This window comes from Raphanus sativus, chromosome 5, assembly GCF_000801105.2.
Source record: "Raphanus sativus cultivar WK10039 chromosome 5, ASM80110v3, whole genome shotgun sequence".
NCBI classification, from domain to species: Eukaryota; Viridiplantae; Streptophyta; class Magnoliopsida; order Brassicales; family Brassicaceae; genus Raphanus; species Raphanus sativus.
The window spans coordinates 30,626,365-30,646,938 of record NC_079515.1 but is presented as its reverse complement, the minus strand read 5'-3'; the positions used below and the strand labels follow the sequence as shown (position 1 = coordinate 30,646,938).

Genomic DNA, 20,574 nt, shown 5'->3' with positions numbered 1-20,574 from the left:
AAAATATGGAATTTTTAGAAACAAAAGAAATTCTAAAATATAAATCTTTTTAAAATAGAGGGAGTACAAGAGATAAGAATCTGAACCCAAAGCGGCAGAATCAGCAAGGCTGGTTAGAACACTTAACTAACTTGAAAATTCAAACCGGAACTCATCCACATTGATGTGTGACTAGCCCTGGGCATATAAACCGGATCCGAAAAACCCGACCCGACCCGACCCGAAAAACCCGATAATGTACGGTTTCGGTTTTGTCTTATTACCCGATCGGTTTTCAATATTTTGTGATTCGGGTTACGGTTCGGATCGGGTTAAAACCCGGAACCATTCGGTTTACCCGAAAAACCGAATATCATAACAAACCTTCATTACCCATGTTATGATGTTAATGTCGTATTAACTAGTATTAAGTGTGCGCATGTTTCTTCTCTCTTGGAACTCACATTTTCTCCTTCTCGAACAATCGAAAGCCGAAACCCTATCAATCCTCCTGGCTCCTACGCACCGATTGCGATTTCGCATGCTACTTGAATCCTTTAAAGATGCTGTCCGACCGTTGTCCCTTCCCTTCTCATTCACTATTTAATCGAGGTTCCTCTTGTTCATCTCTCTCCCCAACTCAGACATATCCTCTCTCAGCTTCTTCAAGGAATCAATCGAAGGTATGTTACATTTTTAATTTGTTTGTGTTAAAGAGTCTTAAGATTTGAGATTGTGATGTTTGATTCTTGAGATTTCAGACTTTCGATTGGGTTCTATAATAGATTAAATAACTTGAGAACTTGAGAATTGAGATTGTGTTCTGTTATGTGTTGAGACTTGAGAATTGAGAATTTGAGATCGTGTTCTGTAATGAAAATGAAAGCGTTGAGAAGTTTTTATCGTGATTATGTTTCTGTTTATATTAATCTTTGGGTATTTTTTTCGCAGATGGATTCTTCGTCACCTCAACATGAAGATACCAGAGATGATGATGAACCTCAGGGAAACGAAGATGAGATTGGGACAACTAGTCCTGCTCCTGCAAGTGGCAACAAACGGAAGAAGAAGTCAGCTCCACATGTTAAGAAGAAGAAGAATACAAGTACAAGGTCATAATATTGGCAGCACTACACAAGACTGAAGGAGAACAGGAACAAATGCAGCTGTAACTACTGCGGTCGAGTTATGTGTTGTGGAACGGTCAATGGCACTTCCTGTCTGAAGAAGCATAATGGTATCTGCAAGGAATATCAGTCATGGAAGCAAAGTCAGTCTCAGACTCAGCATACTTTGAATGTCGAGAGTGGTGATGAAGATGGTGTTCAGTTGAAGCTGTCTAGGGTTTCTAATGACGTTGTAAGGGAAGCTACTAATGAGATGCTTGTCATAGCCGAGTTGCCACTCTCCTTTGTTGATAGCTTGGGATGGAGGCACTTCTGCAACAAGGTTAATCTACCTAAGCCACACTCACGCAGAACAGCAACTAGGGACATCGTAGAGTTGTATGCAAGGAAGAAATCAGATTTGATGCAGCTGATCAGTGGCAACAAGCAGAGGGTTTCTTTAACTACAGACATTTGGGTTGCACCGAGCACATCATCTAGCTACATGGTCGTCACAGCACACTTCATCGATGCCAGATGGAAACTGAGGAAATTCATCATTGGGTTCAAGCATGTAGTGGATCATAAGGGGACGACAATATGCTCTGTCTTGCTGGAGGTAATGGCTGAATGGGGAATAACGAAGGTGTTTACAATAACAGTTGACAATGCCACTGCGAACACTAATGCTCTGAAGCTGTTTACGGATGCGTTCAACGCTTTAGGACCTCAGTCCTTGGTATTGGGAGGTCAGTTTCTGCATCTTCGCTGTTGTGCTCACATCATCAACTTGGTTGTGCGAGATGGTTTGCACGAGGTGGATGCGAGTGTGTCTGCAATTAGGAACGCTATACAGTATATCAGAGCTTCTACCAAGAGAGTCGATTCATTTGATCAGAAGGTTGAGTCAGCAAAGATGACAAGAGGTAGCTTATCGTTGGACTGCAAGACACGATGGAATTCAACATACTTGATGTTGACAAGAGCTATGAAGTTTAGGGTGGCGTTTGATAGAATGGCAGTTGAGGACAAGCTTTACAATGATCACTTTCAAGAGACTGTGGAGGGCAAGAAGAGGGTTGGACCACCAACTTCAGAGGACTGGGATAAAGTGGAGAGTTTGGTCAAGTTCCTGGTAATATTCTATAACTCCACTTTAGTTGTCTCTGCTTCTAACTCGCCTAGCTCCTACAAGTGCTACAATGAGATCGTCACTATAGAAAGGAATCTGATTACACTGAGTAATAGTACGGATGAGAAGCTTAGGGAAAAGGCTTTGGTTATGAGAGCAAAGTTTAGTAAGTATTGGAATGGTCTAAAAGATATTAATAGGCTGTTGATTGTTGCAAGTGTCCTTGATCCGAGGAACAAGATGAAATTTGCTGGTCTTTGTTTTGAAAAACTTTATGGGAAAGATAGTCCACAGGGTAAGGTGCTCAACGACTCAGTCAATGATGTTATGGAAAGGCTTTTTGATGAGTACAACACCTCTGGAGCATCAAATACTGCTGCAACATTTGGTTCATCGTCTCAGTCTCAAAGTCAGAGTGCTCAAGAGTCACAAGATGGGGTTGCGATGGATTCTTCTGATGAGGATGCGTATGGGTATGAAAGAATGGATTCCTTATACAAGGAAATGGTGAACGAGTTGGGTTTTGAGGATGCAAGCACTGAGTTGGAGCTATACTTGAAGGAGAAAGTAGAAAATCCTAAACCCAATCCTCTAGGAATTCCGTTTGATGTTTTAGGTTGGTGGAGGATCAACAGTTCAAAGTACCCGATCTTAGCTGCTATAGCTAAAGATGTTCTAGCTATGCAAGTCTCTTCTGTTGCATCAGAGTCTGCCTTTAGCACTAGTAATCGAATCCTTGAACCATCCAGAAGTTGCTTGACCCACTACACGCTTGAGGTCCTCATGTGCACAGAACAATGGCTTAAGTGTGAGATTCATATCAATGAAAAAAGTGTGGTGTCCAATCAGCAAGTGATTTCTGAAATTGAACTACAAGATGAACTTCAAAAAGGTATGTTCTTAATCTTCTCTGTTTCATTTTTGAGCACTCCAAGTTCAGCTTTTAATATTTTTTTTTTCATTTTGTCTAGAGTTCGAGCCTCAACTGCACTTCCAAACCTGAGAGTTTATGCTGAGAATGTTTCATGCAAATCGTGTTCTAAACAAGGTACATGCTAACTTGCTATTCAAATCATGTTTGCATTGCCTCTTGACGAGTTCAAGTCTTAATCCTTTGCTTTCTTTTGCAGTTTATCTTTGACTTCGATGCTTGGAATTGGAAAGAAGAACATGTTATCTTATTTTGTTTCTGTTTTGAGGATTTGTTTCTGTTTCAAACATGATTTCAGGATGTTGTTTCTGTTTTAAGGATGTTGTTTCAGTTTTCTTAAGGATGTTTCGGTTTGTTTTAAGCACTTTTGAATCTTATTTCTTGTTATAGTTTCGGTTTGTTCGGGTTAAAATCCGAACCGGACCCGGTTTTTCGGGTTAAAATCCGAACCGGTGTTAATTCGGTTCTATTTCGGTTTCTTTAAAAAATTAGAAAACCGAACCGGATCCGAAATTACCCGAACCGACCCGATCCGAAAATCAACCGGTTCCTATTCGGGTTTCATTTGATCTAACCCGAATAACCCGAAATCCGAATAACCCGACCCGACCCGAACCGAGGATCCGAATGCCCAGGGCTATGTGTGACGTTGGCAACAAGTCTAAAACAACAATTTAAAAATGTAATTATAAGAAAGAATCAATTAGAGGCCTCTGTAGCACACAAAAAATCAATTAGAGGCCTCTATAAATGGGCCATGGCCGATAAATTATACTAGTTTAATGTTGTATTACGAACTATTGTACGTTTCAAGATCCCAACAACATAGACTGTTCCAAACTTCGAAGAACACATTCAAGTTTATTCTTATCAAAACGTTAATTTACAAACCGTGGCTAAACCATGATACAAAAGAAAAAAAACAAACCATAGCTACTCAGTAAAATTTTGAGAAAGAGTGAGAAACAATGTCATCTACTCACTACATTTTTCCTCATATAAAAATCAATGTCATAAGTTAAACAAAAAAGAAGAGACTTAAAAGATTACACAATTGAAGCAATTGTAGGATAGTTTCTGAAACCCATGAAGAATATATAGAACTCATTCATGTTTTCGCCTTCTTTTACCAACATACCTCTGCGACACCGAACGTTTGTTTCTTGTGTTTGCTCCAAGACTGACATCTTTCGTTTTCCCCTGCATCTTCTTGTACTCTCTTGATCTCAAGACCGCTTCCAAGATGTTTATGTCTTCGCGTATCTCGTGCCTAGAGAGGGACGCTAAGCTAGGGAGTATCTCCTTTTGAAAGTTCTTCATTCTCCTCCCTCTTCTCAGCTTGAGTCCAAACTCCTTGTCCTCTCTTTCTATGTTATTAAGCTTATCCATAGCCATTGATGACACACAGAACTCTTCTTCCGTGTTGGTTTCGCTTATTCCTAACGTGTGTAGCTCATATGAATCGCAGGAGCAACATCTCGGTTCCACGTTACCCTTCTCGGGATTATCTTGAAAATCTTGATTTTGATATGAAGCTGCTGATATGTGGACTAATGATTCAGCTGCCATTTGCATAACTTCAGAGAACTCTTCCTCCTCCTCATTACAACGTTCGTTCTCTGGTAAGAGAGGAAACTCAAGCCTGGTACGGCAAGAAGGATCCAGTGAACCTCTTCTTGACAAGTTGTTTTCAGTGGTGCAGCAAGAAGTATACGAAGCTGGAGACTCTGTACCGTCTTTGTCATGGACATTTCGGCATTTAGGAGAGCTAAGTGACGTAGGACCATCATCTACTCCACTCTTCTCGCAGCTCGTTTCAGTCTCTTCGATGTAAGGACAGTTGAGATCTTGTAAGAAACAGAAATGAGGCTCGGACACCAACTCATCATCCGGAGTTGTATTAAGATCTAGTGAACCTGACTCCATACTAGCTGTTTTATCACTACCATCCTCTTCAAGAGATTGATCCACCACCTTCAGAATGTTTGAGCTGATCCCATCAGCTAAGAATGAAGGTCTTGTTTCCGGAATTCTCACAGTAACATAGCTAACTGAATCTGCATCCTCTGTTATGGGAAGTTCTTCAAGATCAATAATAATTTTTGGGTCTCTCTTGCCACTCCAGTGTGTGGTCAATGCTTCTTTCTCCTTATTAGCTTCAAACGCTGAGTGAAATCTAGTCTCTAGATAAGCATAGTGATCTGCAGGAAGACGGAGATCGATATCTTTCATCTTCATATACCCATCAACAGACTTGGAGCTCTCTCTATTCACCGGATACACCTGAAAGAAAATCTTTATCAAGACCATATATAGTCTACTCTTTTCATAACAAGAAACATGGAAAAGGTCAAAAACTTGGACTAGACTAGAATCTGAATAAGCTAACCTGTTTCCCAAACAGAGTAACTGGATTCTGGTTAAAAGTCTCTTTATATGGTACAACATGTTTCTGTGACAACACTTCTTCTTTGGACAAACCGAACATGGCGTCTTCCCCGGTGATTTAACTCTCTGATTCTATGGCCCGTCCCTATCAAATGCCAACACTGGAGACGGAGATGGCAAACATGAGATGATCAATACCTCAAATCAAACTGCTCAAAGCATTAACATTGACCATCTAACACATTTGGTAACAAACAAGAAAATGAGCTACTAGAGCATACACATTAAAGCTTTATCTGTAATTTTAAAACGTTAGAACCAAGAACAAGATCAAAGCCCATGGAAGTAGAACAACATTAATGTTCATCAAAATTAAAACACACAAAAAACTACAGTTGATCTTAAAAACCTCTACTAAACCAAGCTTTCCTAATATGCATATACTGATCAAGTGATCATTACCACAAACAAAACCAAGCTTCCATAAACGGGTTTACAAGATTATAAGATTTAAGTATTTATCAACAACATGCAAATAAAGAAGATTCCATAAACGCTTTGAACATAGAAAAATAACCATAAATAGATAGCAGAGATTCGTTACTCACAAGAAACATAGATAGACAAAGTAAGTACGGTATGTTTTCTAAATCCAAATTCAACAGTTACAAAGAGCTATAAGGGAAAAGGAAAAGCATCAACCAACTTCATGACGAACAAAAAGCATAGTACAACTTGGGACTACATATATATATATAGTTATATAAATAAGAATCTAATAATTCGAGTAACTGTTTTTTTCTTAAATAAATAATTACCCTGAAAAATAGCTTGATGCTTTCCAGTGGTAAAGATTGAGGAAGCAGATCTGGGAGACGGGAAAAAAATGAGAGAAAGAAGAATAAAAAAAATATCACAAGAAGAAATGGTCAGATACGAATGGTTATTGTCTACATCAGTGTAGATATATATATATATATATATATATATATATATATATATATATATATATATATATGTTATACATACACACATATATAACGTGTGTATCTGTAACTATCACAATACTTTTAGCAAAAAAAAAACTATCACAATATTTATAAAAATTATTAAAAAAATAGATCATGTGTGGCCCAAAAAAAAATAGATCATGAGGAGGAGTGAGAGATAATAGAGAGGAGACTCTCAAAAATCTGAAAAAATTAGATCATGAGGAGCGAGAGAGATAATAGAGAGGAGACTCTTAAAAATTCGAAAGAGAGAAAAAAAAAGAAATCTGAGAGAGAGAGGGGGTCTTTAGTGTTACTGGTTAGTGTGCAACATCAGATGAGGCATCTTTTTCTTACATTTATATTTAACTTTTTATTGTTTGGTTATTATTATTATCGACAAATATTTTAGGATTCCTTACCTTTTTTCCTGTGTTTTTTCTTTTTAATTGTGACCCAATGTGGTCTGTTTTAGTCATTTAGTGACAAGTGACGATAATAACAGTATATTAAAAAAATAATGAGAGAGAGCTAAAATTATTCTAGTATATATAGTATATACTATTAATAAAAGTGAAATGAGAAAAAGAACTAAAAATATAATTTTTGTTGCAGCTGTCGTGAAGTGGAGATTTTGGTCAGGTCTGTATGAGTAGAAAGAGAGAGGACCAAACATGGTTCTGACTTCTGAGACAGTAGACCACTAAACCATACATAGCTTCGAGACAGTAGAGGAGGCTTTGTAAGGCCAGTTTCCATCTTTTACCATCTAATGGCCCACCATTTATTATTAATATAAATATTATAGCATGACCCTATTTGTTCGTTTCTTTCTGCATTTGATGGAGCATCTTGTTTTGCGTTTTCTTTTAAGGACTAGGTAAATAATCTGCTGTGCGCAGATTGAAATATTTTATTAAATTATTTATTATACTCCTGTTATATTAAAAAATTTGTTGAATAGCTTTTTTAGGGATTTGTTATTTATATATCTACATATTCTGATTCAATTAGGGGGGTTATTGGAATCAGAATTTGGAAGGAGTTTAGTGATTTTAAAAGTTGACAGATTTTTAGAAGTTAAGTAGAGTTAACAAATTTCTATCAAATACTTTGTATTGATTTCAACAGATTTTATTAATTATCATGAATTTACATAATATATTTTTTCAAAATATTTCTAGTTATAAGGCAATGTATACAATCTCTCTAGAACTTTTTCAAAAATAAAATCTCGAAAAAACCATATATATATAAACATCAATTGATATAATGATACACATTTCTCATTTTCCTTATGTTTGGTGAGTTCCTCTTCTTATTGGTTTTCTTGTGATAATAATCAGTCTTATTTTCTTTGACTTTTGTGATTTTTTCGAAACACTATTCTAGTTATCGTATGAGTTATATTTCTTCACCATTATTAAATCAAACAGTTGTTTTGTCAAATATGAAACTATAAAAAATATAATGAATTACAGATCATGTGAGTTTGGTTGCTTCACCATTATTGAGTTTGGTGTAGTGTGTTTACGTAGATAAATATTCAATATGTGTATGTTTTTCTTACTTCACAGATTTCAGAAATCTTATGAGTATAGGTGATATTTTCAAAGTCTAGTCTCATGAGTAAAAATATAAGGAATCCACCTTCCAATAACAATAAATTTAATGGAATAGTAAAATCCATAATAACTAAACTTTATGAATAACAAAGGATTTGAGTGGAATTTAGAAGTCATCAAACCAATAACAATAGATTTTAGTAAGACTTTTAAAATCTATAAACCAATAATAGTGGATTCTCAAAATTTTAAAACTCCTTTAGAATTCTTAAACCAATAACCCCCCCTTAATCTATTCTGATTTTGGATTTTGGAGTTAGAAATTCAAATATTTTCAAATTTTGGTATATATTTAGTTTGAATTATTGCGGTTTCAATTCAGATTCGAGTTCGGACACTTATTTTAATTATGTATTCTTTTAACAAAAATTTAAATATATTTGAATTTTCAAAATCTGAAAATAAAATAATATAAAACGTTAAAAATTGAATAATGTAAGAGTAATTATTTAAATTTACATTAAACTTAGTTGAACTTAAATATTTAGATAGAGAACAAATAAATATTTTCAGTATTTTGAACATTTTTCTTTTATTTTTAGATATATGACTACATTGATGCTATTTATACATTTTCATATTTTTCAATATTTAATAGATAAATTTAAAATAAGAGGCATTTGCACAGAAATTACTAAATAAGTTGGTAATTTGCAAATATGGAAAACAGCAAAAAGTGGAGAGAGAAATAGATCAAAAAGACATCAATAGCCCTATAAGTCTTTAAAAGAGAGAGAGATAAGAAATAATGGTCGATGCTTTTCTTCTCCTATCTTACTCTTTACCTTGAATTTTATATGTGTTGAGAGAGATGAAAATGATGGAGAGATAAAAGAGAAAACTTTGATTAATAGATATCTAGTTAAAGGATTCGTTTGGAGTTCCGATTCGAGCCGAGAGATACAAGCTATCATTCATGGTAGGGGTGATGAATAGAAGATAGAGTTTTGGCGCAGCGGCGGCGCGAGGAAAGTAATAAAAAAAATGAATTCTTCCTTACAACACCACCAGTGGATTACGGACATTATGCTGCTGGTGGTCAACTTTGCAAGGTTTAAAAAACCAGAGTTAGCGGCCGTGATATTCGCGTGGAGTAATTGAGTTACTGGGACGGCGGCGAACGGTGACCAAAGAATAGATTAAGACGAGCTAGATTGGAGCGAGTGAAGTCTGCAAGGTTCTCATCTTCATTTTCTTTTATGGATTTTGAAACTAGGTCTTCTGATACGGTGTTGTGTGTGTGATTGGAGTGAAGAATTTTTTTTCGAACCAGAAAGACACTACTCAACGAAAGAGTGAAGCAAGTTGAGCTTGTGTGCTCGTAAAAAGAACGAAAGAAATCCATGTCTTATAGTTCATTCCATTTGATGATTCTTGTTTAGAAAAATAGAGATATATGTATGTTTATCTGGCTAAAATGATATATGTTTTGTATTTATTTTTCTTGATTTTATTTTGAATAATGCTAGATATTTTACAATTTTAGCTGGTATTTATTGTATATTTACCGGCTATTTGATCAGTTGATGGTTGTTAATTTGTATCGAATCGGATAATAAAAAAATTAACACTCTAATAAATCACAAAACATATTATTAGATTTACATGTTCGGCTAAACATAAAACTAATTCATTAACAAATCAGAATACATATGATTAAAATAGTTGTTTAGCCGGTTAAGATTTTACTTGACTTTTTTTTTATAGTTAGCTGGTAAGTAGACTAATTATCTCGACATTATAGTTAGCCGGTAATATATACTAATTAATGATGAAATTTGTGAAATAGCCGGTAATATATATTAATTATCTCGACATTTGCATATAACAGGGTCTAGGTCAATTAGTAAATTAGCTGGGTATATTATGATTAATATGGATATTTTGTATGTTAGCTGATATCTAGATTTGAAATACCATATATTCTGATAGACTATAACATATGAGACAATATTTACTGGTTAGCCGGTTTATTATACTAATTATCTAGATATTGTTATTATTAGTTAGTATTTTCAATAAATGGTTGGTTAACACTATAGTTATCTAACTGCGCATGTTTTCTCGATTATAATTATCCAGTAGTATATACTAATTACCTAGATATCATTATTCTTAGTTAGAATTTTTAATGAATGGCCGGTTAACACTATAGTTGTCAGACTACGCATGTTTACTCGATTATAGTTATCCGGTTAATAAATAGTCGGTGAACACGATAGTTATCTGACTATGCATATTTTGAATTATCCGGATACTTTCCATGTTAACTGATATTTAAAATTACAGGCTATTGGATCGAATGATGGTTATTTCTATTGTTAGTTGGTTTGGAACAATTCATAACAAGTTATTTATCCTTTTACAAATATTGTAACTTGAATTGTATTGTATGTGTTCGGCTTTGTAACCGGCTAACTGTAACAAAAGGGTCATGTAAAATCTAGTACACGGATTCATCACCAATAGCAAAAAAATGAAAGGCTAACATGATGGAATCTTTAATAGTATACATATGTGTTAGGTGGAGTTGATGTATCAGTCAGACACATATAACATATTGAGACTCACCAACTATGATCCTGTGGCGGTTGAGACTAGCTCATGCACATAGTAATGCATGATGCCATCAGTAAACAGACGGACCATTCTTCTGTCATCTTCGTCGTCTCCGGAAACCTCTTTTTCTTCTTCTTCAGTAAACAGACGGACCATTCTTCTGTCATCTTCTTCTTCTTCTTCTTCTTCTTCTTCTTCTTCTTCTTCTTCTTCTTCTTCTTCCTTTTCATTGACTGAAATGAAGGCAAGTTATAGCAAAGGTGAGGGGACGACAAGCTGTAGCAACGTGAAGCGACGGCGTGACGATGGGCTTGAACAGAGGTGAGGTAACTGTGATGACGAGCTTGAGCAGATATAATGGTATGATGGCGTGACGATGTGACAACGAAATAGCGTGACGGCGAAACTTCGCTTATTTTGAAGAATTGGCTCCAGCGGAGTTAACAATGAGAGTGAGGGAAAATGAGAGATGAAATGGTCGATTTTGAAAAGTGTATCATTTGTAGTGAAAAGAGAAATAACTCTTATATATATATATATATATATAAGGGTTTGTGTAACAATTAGGCTTTTAGGTTCTATCGTGTGGTGAATATGGACAATATTGACATTAAAAAAATACACATCAGCGAGAAAGACCAAATTCCATCCTTGCAAATTATGAGATTATCTTTGTATATGCAGTGCAATTTCTCTTAAAATAATTAACATATTTAAATATATATTTGCAATTTAAGATATTTTGGTATCCAAATATTTTAATTTGGATTAAATTCAGACATGTTTATTTGGATATTAAACTTTTATATCCATCTGAATACTTAATCAATTTTAATTTGTATTTAATATTACTTTAAAATCTAGTTAGGTTCGGTTCTAGAGATCTAGATATTTCACTCATACTTATTATTTTTCTGCTATTATAAAACGAAATAAAATAAATTTAAAATAAATATCTTCGTTTATTTAACATACATAATTATTGATTATACATTAATACTACCAATAAAAATGGTTGGCCGTGTCAATATGGTTTGGTATGTTGTACAATTTATGTAATCACTAATCCATTAACGTGTAATTTTTATAAAAATTTCTTGGTAAATATAATAAAACACGATACAATTGAGTTAAAAGTGTTATTACGTGGAAAATCTGTTGAAATATTTAAAAATGCATCGGAAATGTGTTTCTTTGAAACTTCATTTTGGAAACGTAAGAACTAACTATTTTGTTATATTTGATGTTAGTGATTACTTATTTTTAACTTCTTATATTACCATGTTATCATCGTTTGTTACTAGTATTTTGATATTTGTTACCATTTTGGTATAATGATGTGACCAACAACAAAACTATAGCTCCATTGTTATAAATATTGTAGTGATGTCCATATGGAAAGTCCTAGATATACTTGTTCCCCACTCCAAGTTAAGCTTTGTCTCCAAGCTATTATATCCTATATAAGGAGATCATTATTCATGGAATAAGACACACAAATTCCTCTCTTCTCTTCTCTTCTCTTCTTTATTTACAACACGTTATCAGCACGAGACTCTAAACCCTAGCTAAAATCCAGCGACCACAAAAACCTTAATTTCAGCCGCAACTTTAAACCGTCATATCTCCCTAACCGTAAGGATCCAGACGGCGAGTAATATATCAAATTGAAGCTCTTGACGAGACGAATCCAGCGCCGCAGACCACGCATCAATCCGACTCCAGACGCGCCGTCACCTCCCAGTGCAAGCCGCGCCGTCAAAGATCATCCAAAACCCTAATAGCCGCCAACTCCTTATCTCTCTTAATTTCGATTTCTATTGTTCTTAGATCTCATACTAATCCAACTTTGAAACTTTCATTGTTGATTATTTAAGGTTTCTAAAAGAGGAACCAAGGAGAAAAGATCGGCAAAGATTAAGGTAAGATCTCAAGAACCCTAATCTTTACTTGTGGTTCAAGCAATTCGGATTTCAAACTTCTCTTCATCTTAAATCCGATTTAAAAGGTTTTGCGATTTGATTTGGTTGATTTTAGTTCTTGTTTTATTTAAAATCAAAACCCTAAACTCTTAATAGTTTTACATGACTTTAGTTTTGTATGGACAACAAGTGATACCCCTTTAAGGATGACACGCTATATGTCCAAACAAAATTTAAGGTCAATGTTTAACCTAATCCTAAAAACAGATTTGAATTTTAAACCCTAATCCTTAAAGTTTAAATCTGATTTTAAGAAACCCTAAACCCTAAAATATAAAGCATGTGATTACATGACTTTTGTTTTGAATGGACAACAAGTGATACCCCTTTAAGGATGACACGCTATATGTCCAAACAAAACATAAGGTTAATGTTTTCCACATCTTTTGGTCGATGATGCACACCATAGTGTGGCTAGACCATGATTTTCTTTTAAGTCAATGATGCATACCAATAGGTATGACTAGACCATATGAAGTAAAGGTCGATGATACGTACTCTTAAGTACGATTAGACCATAAAACAAAATCAATGGTCGATGATGTTCACCCTCAGGTGCAACTAGATTTTTCACCTATGATTCACGGTGATCATCCACGATGATCCGCGTTGACCTATGATCCATGATGATCCTCGATGATCCGCGATAATCTACGATGATCAGTGATCCAAGGTGATCCACGGTGATCCTCGATGATCCACGGTGATCCACAATCACCGGTGATGGATGATGCGCACCACAGTGCAGCTAAATCACGATCCGTTTTATTTGGTCGAGGATGTGTACCGAATGGTACTACTAGACCATTAAATCGCATGGGTCGATGTAGCATACCATATGGTATGGCTAAACCATGCACTCTTCCATCCCACTATTTTCAAGGGATTTATAAATCAAATAAGTTGATTAAGTGATGGATGAGTTATGAGAAAGTAAATTTCTAAAGAGAATGCAAACTGGCCGTATGGCCCTCTTATTTGTTTGCTGGCAATGTGATTTAATTGTGTAATAGTCGAATGGCATTGGTCACACAAGCCATATGGCTTTATTATTTACATACTAGCCGAGTGCCTTTTATTTCTTGGATAGCCAATGGCATCAGAAAATTGTATGTACTAACACAAATCATTTTGATATGATTCAGATGTCGAGACTCCATCACTCGGATTACCCAGCCCTTGATCTCAATGGAGACAATTACCTTGATTGGGCGATGAACACTTCAGCCGATTTAAAGTCTAAAGGACTTGGGAAGTGTATCAAATACGGCAATGATACCCTTGCATATGAAAGGCGTAGAGCTGTTTTGATAATGAAAAAGCATCTCGTGAAGGATCTGTATGATGAGTGCAGTTACATCAACGATCCTTACGATCTCTGGTCGAGATTGAACACCATGTTCTTCGAGCCACTACTAGATGAGTCCATGAAAGAATGGAAGGCTCTGAGGTTCCAGGATTATGAATCCGTGGATGACTATCACTTTGATCTTATGAGAATCACCTATAGTCTTAAACTATGTGGTGTAGTGATAACAAACTATGACTTGTTAAGCAAGACTCGTGACACGATCCATTCAAAGGAAGTGTTGTTATCACAGAAGGCTAAAGGTTTCACAACCTATTACGACCTTCTCTCATACCTTTCAGATCTTGAGGAAAAGAAGCAGAAAAGGAAAGTCAACCTCGACAAACTCGACTATGTTATGGAGATAAGTGCCGAGTATCAATGTGAGATGATATACGGTGATGCTGAAGAAGCTAAGAAAAGAAAATTCGGGTGGACTCATATAGATGATGAGATTGGTTTATTCATTGAATAGAGAACCAAATGTGAGCCACGTCCAAGATGTTATTATGGACTGGCCGGCTATTGTTTAAGCCTTTTGACATTCTGATTTCATACTTATGATTTGGTGTTTTCTTTTAAATATAATTTGTCATTCAAATTTCATAGCATTAATAAAAGTTTTTCTTTTATCTTGATTGATTTGCTTGAAAAATATTTTTGATTGACAAATGAGAATGAAAACTCGAGAAGCGTATGTCTAGACCACCACGCCTAAGGCATGGCCTTAAGAGGCACGAAATTTATCACCTAAGACCCATTGAGAGAGACCAAAATCTCCACTGGCCGTGGACAAGGATACCACAATAACCGTGGTTGTAGATCCAATCATGGTCGAGGAGGGAGTAAAGGTCGAAATGGCATTACAAGCCACATCAAAATGGTTTCAATAATAAACCAATGGGCAAAGTAAAGCAAAAGGAAATGTCCCTTTAGCTTATGAAAATCGCCAAAGGCATATATATAAGAGAGGTCGAGACTACATTCTCCCTACTGATCTAATACTATGCTAAGGATCAGTGTGATAAGGCATAAAAGCCTAGGTAACCAGTAAGGTTCACCAACGAATTTATACACTTTATGGCATGACCGGATTAGCCATCCTGGTCCGAACTTGATTCAAAGTTTAAAATTACTAAGGCACAAAGAGTTATCCCATAAGATCTCACGTTGTGAAACATGTACACAAGGGAAACTCAGTAGGCTTCATTGTTCCAAGCAACACGAAAGTATAATCTGATCATAAGGGTAGTGAGGACAAAACCCGTGATCATGACCAGACCACAAATTCGTGTAACATGGTCTAAAACCATGCTGGCCGTCCAAGCATTACGTTTAAGTGAGGACAAACAAATGTATTTTATAGCATGTTCATGAGGGGGAGAATAAACACTCCGTATGGTCCATGACCATACTATAAAACCCGAACATGATAAGCCTGGCCAAAGGCCATAAGACATTATAGCTTGGCCGTATAAGGCATAACCTATAAGGTTGAGACTTCAAAAGTCTATAAGCTTGGGTACACCACAAGAATACATGTATGAAAGATAAGATACATCAGGCCATATAAAGTGAGCATAGATATTCCCGTCTAAAGATGATAAAGGGTCATAATCCAGATATAGACCATCCTAAGAGTCTATGAATAAACCACCACATACCTATGTGCCATCTAGGATGGAATACCTCATCTAAGGATGAGATGAAAATCGGGAATATATGTTGGATAAGAGAACATGATCTTTCTCCCACGAATTCAGTGAGACCATGAGCCAAACAAAGGTGATCATATTGTGGCCAAGGTACACGGATTACATACAAGATGAATCCGACTATCCAACATCATGGAGAAAGCTATAAGCTGGTAAATAGAAAGTGAAAGTGGAATGGTTTTAATCATCCAAGTCTTGGCAAAGATCCTCGGACCAGATATATATGTACTGGACGTCCATAAACAAAGAAAGAATGATAGCCAGACAGACCCGAAAGAATGACTAAGTCATACCAGCTTAGCACCACTATATAAATGTCCTAGTAGAGACATAATCAAGTTGCTGTAGAAGTCTATACAAGATAGACAAGTATGTTCCATATATAAGGAACCTCGGATATAAAGAGATAAGGTGCTCATAATGATAGATCCGGGTTCATGAAAGAGAAACCATACTAGACAATAAGATAAGACCGGCCGGTCCTAAGGTACAGGTATCATACAATGTAGCCTTGCAAACTACAAAGTATTCAATGATCCTGATAATAATAAAATCTCAATCGATTGTATCATGTCTAGAACGCGATAGAACGCGATGGAACATTATATAAAGTGTCGACACATACACACACTCATAAGTGATAAAGAGAAAGCACTTGAGCATAAGAGATATGCGAGGATCACTAACCCACGTAAGAGTACTCATAGAATGAGACGTGGAGTTAAACCCAAAGAATGTATGAGATGGGCGTATTGGCCAAATACATAAGTGAGACGCCATCTAACCAGTGAACAGATGAGTCTTGTGAGGAAAAGAAAATCGTGAGCAGTAGAACATGAAAGTACAAACAAGTGGTCGTACATGTTGCTACATAAAGCATTCAATGGAATGGCTTGATCACACAAGGATACTCACAGGGACTAAGGAACAAGGAAATAAATTCCTAATGTGGTGAATGCTACTACCCAATATCGAAATCTGGACATCTAAGAAAGATGTAGTAGACATTGGATATCTCACTGGATATAAAGGTAATATAAGATACCTTGAAAGATGAGAAAGAAGTTCTCATAGAACAACATCGTTCCTGCGTTGTTCATGGACTGAAATGCAGCTGCATACACACGATATGATAAGACTAAGTGATGCTTAATAGAAAGTTCTATAAGAACGTTTCAGATCAGTCCATATAGTAGTCAATATATTCCTTGTGTTTATATTTAAAGAAAGGATGATTAAGATGATTGATTCTTGGAAAGGCCATAGAGATCATTAGCCGTATATGAATGTTGGGATCTATGATCCAACATACCAAGAATAGATAGATCAAATGGTCCGAGAATCCATCAGATTCACGACCAAAGGGAACCATACCGACTAGGATCATGTCCGACCTAGTTCGACCTTAATCATCATTGGTCCTGACCAATCCATCCCGTCCAGCTTGTTCCGACCAGTTCCTCTAGGTCTTAAATCCGACCTAAACCATCCAAGTGAGAGGAACGTCCTATTGACCAAAAAGTGGCTTAGTTTTGATTAAACTTCAAACTACAACACAATAGCCACTTCATGAACAGGCCGTGGACATATACTAAAAGTTCATAAAGAGTTTTGGTCAAAGGATATGAATAAGATATATAGTGGACAAGAACATAGTCCGGATGGATTATGGATGATGTCATGATCCAGACAGATCATGGACATACAAAGACATTCATGGTCGAATTTATCTAAGAGAGATAAACCATATGATCCGAATGGACCATGAATATCATGAAAGCATTTTGTTGATGCAGGTTACCAGTCCGATCCACACAGTGCTAAGTCCCAAACCGGCTATGTTTTCACATATGGAGGCACGACCATTTCATGGAGATCAGTCAAGCAGACTATATCAGCCACATCATCCAATCACTCGGATATATTGGCGATCCATGAAGCAAGCGGAGAGTGTGTCTGGTTGAAACTCATGACACACCATATTCGGACAGCATGTGGGATCACGGATGGTAAAGACGAGCCGACCGTTCTTTACGAAGACAATACGGCCTGCATAGCTCAGCTCAAAGATGGTTACATCAAGGGTGACAAGACTAAGCATGTTCTCCCCAAGTTCTTCTTCACCAACGATCTTCAGAAAGAAGGAGAGGTCAAGGTCCTCTAAGTCAGATCTAGCGAGAACTCAGCCGACCTCTTCACTTAGGCATTACCAACATGCACGCTCAGGAAGCTTATGCAGCAGATTGGTATGCGATCACTGAGAAGCCTTCAGTGATATTCACTTCAGGGGAAGTAATGCGGCTGTACTCTTTTTCCTATCCATGGCTTCCCGTTTTTACCACATTGGGTTTTTGGGTTTACCATGGAAAGGTTTTAACGAGGCAGTATTCCAAACGCATTACAAACTCTAGACGGTTATGGCATTACAATCTCGGTTTTTAACGAGACAACATCTACGGCGTTTTGAAAGCACTTCGACATATTGGACATCAAGGGGAAGTGTTATAAATATTGTAGTGATGTCCATATGGAAAGTCCTAGATATACTTGTTCCCCACTCCAAGTTAAGCTTTGTCTCCAAGCTATTGTATCCTATATAAGGAGATCATTATTCATGGAATAAGACACACAAATTCCTCTCTTCTCTTCTCTTCTCTTCTTTATTTACAACATTGCTTTATCAAGTACATTTTTATTCTTTCAACCCGTTTATGGCACACTTCACAAAAGTATTTAAGATAATGTTTTCTTTTGTCATCATTCATCAACATGCATTATTAAAAAAAAAATTATAACCATTTATAATAAAATGATTGCTCTCTCAGACGATTGGGAGCCTAACAATTTTCTTAACCAACAATAATGGCACCCTCTTGCAGCCCAGTCAATTCACTCCACGTGGCAGTGATCGGAGCAGGAGCCGCCGGACTCGTAGCTGCACGAGAGCTCCGCCGCGAATCACACTCCGTCGTCGTTTTCGAACGCAACACAGAAGTCGGAGGTCTCTGGGTGTACACGCCTCAAAGCGAACCGGACCCGCTAAGTCTCGATCCAAACCGAACCGTAGTCCACTCTAGCGTCTACGACTCGCTACGGACCAATCTCCCGAGAGAGTGTATGGGTTACAGCGACTTCCCTTTCGTGCCACGACCCGAACACGACGAGTCTAGAGACCCGAGAAGGTATCCTAATCACAGGGAAGTCTTGGCTTACCTCAAAGACTTCGCGAGAGAGTTCGAACTCGTGGAGATGGTTCGGTTCGGGACAGAAGTGGTTCTTGTCGAGCAGGATGGTCGGAAGTGGAAGATCCGATCAAGAAACTCCGATGGGGTGACTAGAGACGAGATCTTTGACTCCGTTGTCGTGTGTAATGGACACTACACAGAGCCTCGTGTTGCTCAAGTTCCTGGTAACTGATTAAAAGTTCGTTGACTTTTTGAAGTAATACATGTTTGACTTATTACGTGAAATGATTTGAGTGTTGGTTTTAGGTATAGATGTATGGCCAGGGAAGCAACTTCATAGTCACAACTACAGAGTCCCTGATCCATTCAAAGACCAGGTAGGGTTTTACACAACTTATTACTGATTTGTGCTTTACTATGGCCTGACATGTTTGAAAGGTGGTGGTAGTGATAGGAAACTTTGCGAGTGGATCAGATATCAGCAGGGACTTAACAGGAGTGGCTAAAGAAGTCCATATCGCGGCTAGGTCGAAACCGTCTGAGACATATGAGAAGCTTCCAGGGGCCAACAATCTATGGCTTCACCCTATGGTAAAAACAGAATGAAAGAAAAAAACATTATCATTTCCAATGTTGAAGAAAACATTACATTATGAATTAATTGAGTAGGCACGTAAAGATGATTCAATATATGTTTGTGCAGATAGAAACCGCACGTAAAGATGGTTCTATTGTTTTCAAGAATGGTAAGGTTGTACAGGCAGATACTATTGTGCACTGCACGGGTTACATATATCACTTCCCGTTTCTTAATACCAATGGATATATTACCGTTGAGGATAACTGTGTTGGACCTCTTTACAAACATGTGTTTCCACCTGCACTTGCTCCGGGGCTTTCCTTCGTCGGTTTACCATGGATGGTTAAGTCTCTCACTTGTGTCTTTTAGCTTCTGTGTGAGACTAATCATCGCTTAATAAGACCTTTTTCTTTGATTCAGACATTGCTATTCACTATGTTTGAGCTTCAAAGCAAGTGGGTGGCTGCAGTTTTGTCCGGTCGTGTCACACTTCCTTCAGAAGAAAAAATGATGGAGGACACTAACGCCCTCTATGCAAAGCGTGATGCTAACGGGTTCCCCAAGAGATACACGCATCGTCTTGGTGTCGTCGCTCAGGTTGAGTACCTCAAATGGATAGCTGATCAGATTGGTGAACCACCTGTTGAACAGTGGAGAAACCAGGAGTTAGAAGGCGGCTATGTAAGACTTTCCACACAATCAGACTCTTTTCGTGATAAGTGGGACGATGATCATCTCATTGTTGAGGCTTATGAGGATTTCTTGAGACAGAAGTTGATCAGTGCTATTCCCTCTCAGATATTGGGGTGATGATGCCTTTTACCAAATGATTGATCTCTATATATGTGTTGTTCATGTGATGTTGAACTTCACCATTTTCGTTGTCTTTATACTTACTATTTTGCAATAAAAAAAACAAATGTTTTTATACAGATTGAATAAAAGCACTAAGCATGTTGTACATTTGCTTTTCGAAACGCCATCTCTAAAACTCATCACATCAAATCCTATATAGTTATCTCTATATATATATAACTAAGCAAGAAAACCTGAAA

General features: G+C 36.9%; 3 protein-coding genes across 3 annotated transcripts; 2 read left to right on the top strand and 1 right to left on the bottom strand.

Annotated features, from left to right (window-relative positions):
- Positions 1–3,989: 3,989 nt before the first annotated feature.
- LOC108835867 (uncharacterized) lies at positions 3,990–6,841 on the bottom strand. Its single transcript, XM_057010280.1, has 3 exons — positions 6,355–6,841; positions 5,538–5,697; positions 3,990–5,431 (listed from the first exon to the last, which is right to left on the bottom strand). Exons 2-3 carry the CDS (start codon positions 5,634–5,636, stop codon positions 4,253–4,255), a joined length of 1,278 nt encoding a protein of 425 aa, XP_056866260.1. The 5' UTR covers positions 5,637–5,697; positions 6,355–6,841; the 3' UTR covers positions 3,990–4,252.
- Positions 6,842–12,186: 5,345 nt separating this feature from the next.
- LOC130495198 (uncharacterized) lies at positions 12,187–14,677 on the top strand. The gene is made up of 2 exons (XM_056986506.1): positions 12,187–12,631; positions 13,837–14,677. The coding sequence occupies exon 2, from the start codon at positions 13,837–13,839 to the stop codon at positions 14,512–14,514; it is 678 nt and encodes a 225-aa protein (XP_056842486.1). The 5' UTR covers positions 12,187–12,631; the 3' UTR covers positions 14,515–14,677.
- Positions 14,678–18,520: 3,843 nt separating this feature from the next.
- LOC108837259 (flavin-containing monooxygenase FMO GS-OX5) lies at positions 18,521–20,482 on the top strand. The gene is made up of 5 exons (XM_018610319.2): positions 18,521–19,163; positions 19,246–19,316; positions 19,378–19,530; positions 19,643–19,861; positions 19,940–20,482. Exons 1-5 carry the CDS (start codon positions 18,617–18,619, stop codon positions 20,327–20,329), a joined length of 1,380 nt encoding a protein of 459 aa, XP_018465821.1. The 5' UTR covers positions 18,521–18,616; the 3' UTR covers positions 20,330–20,482.
- The last annotated feature ends 92 nt before the right edge of the window (positions 20,483–20,574 follow it).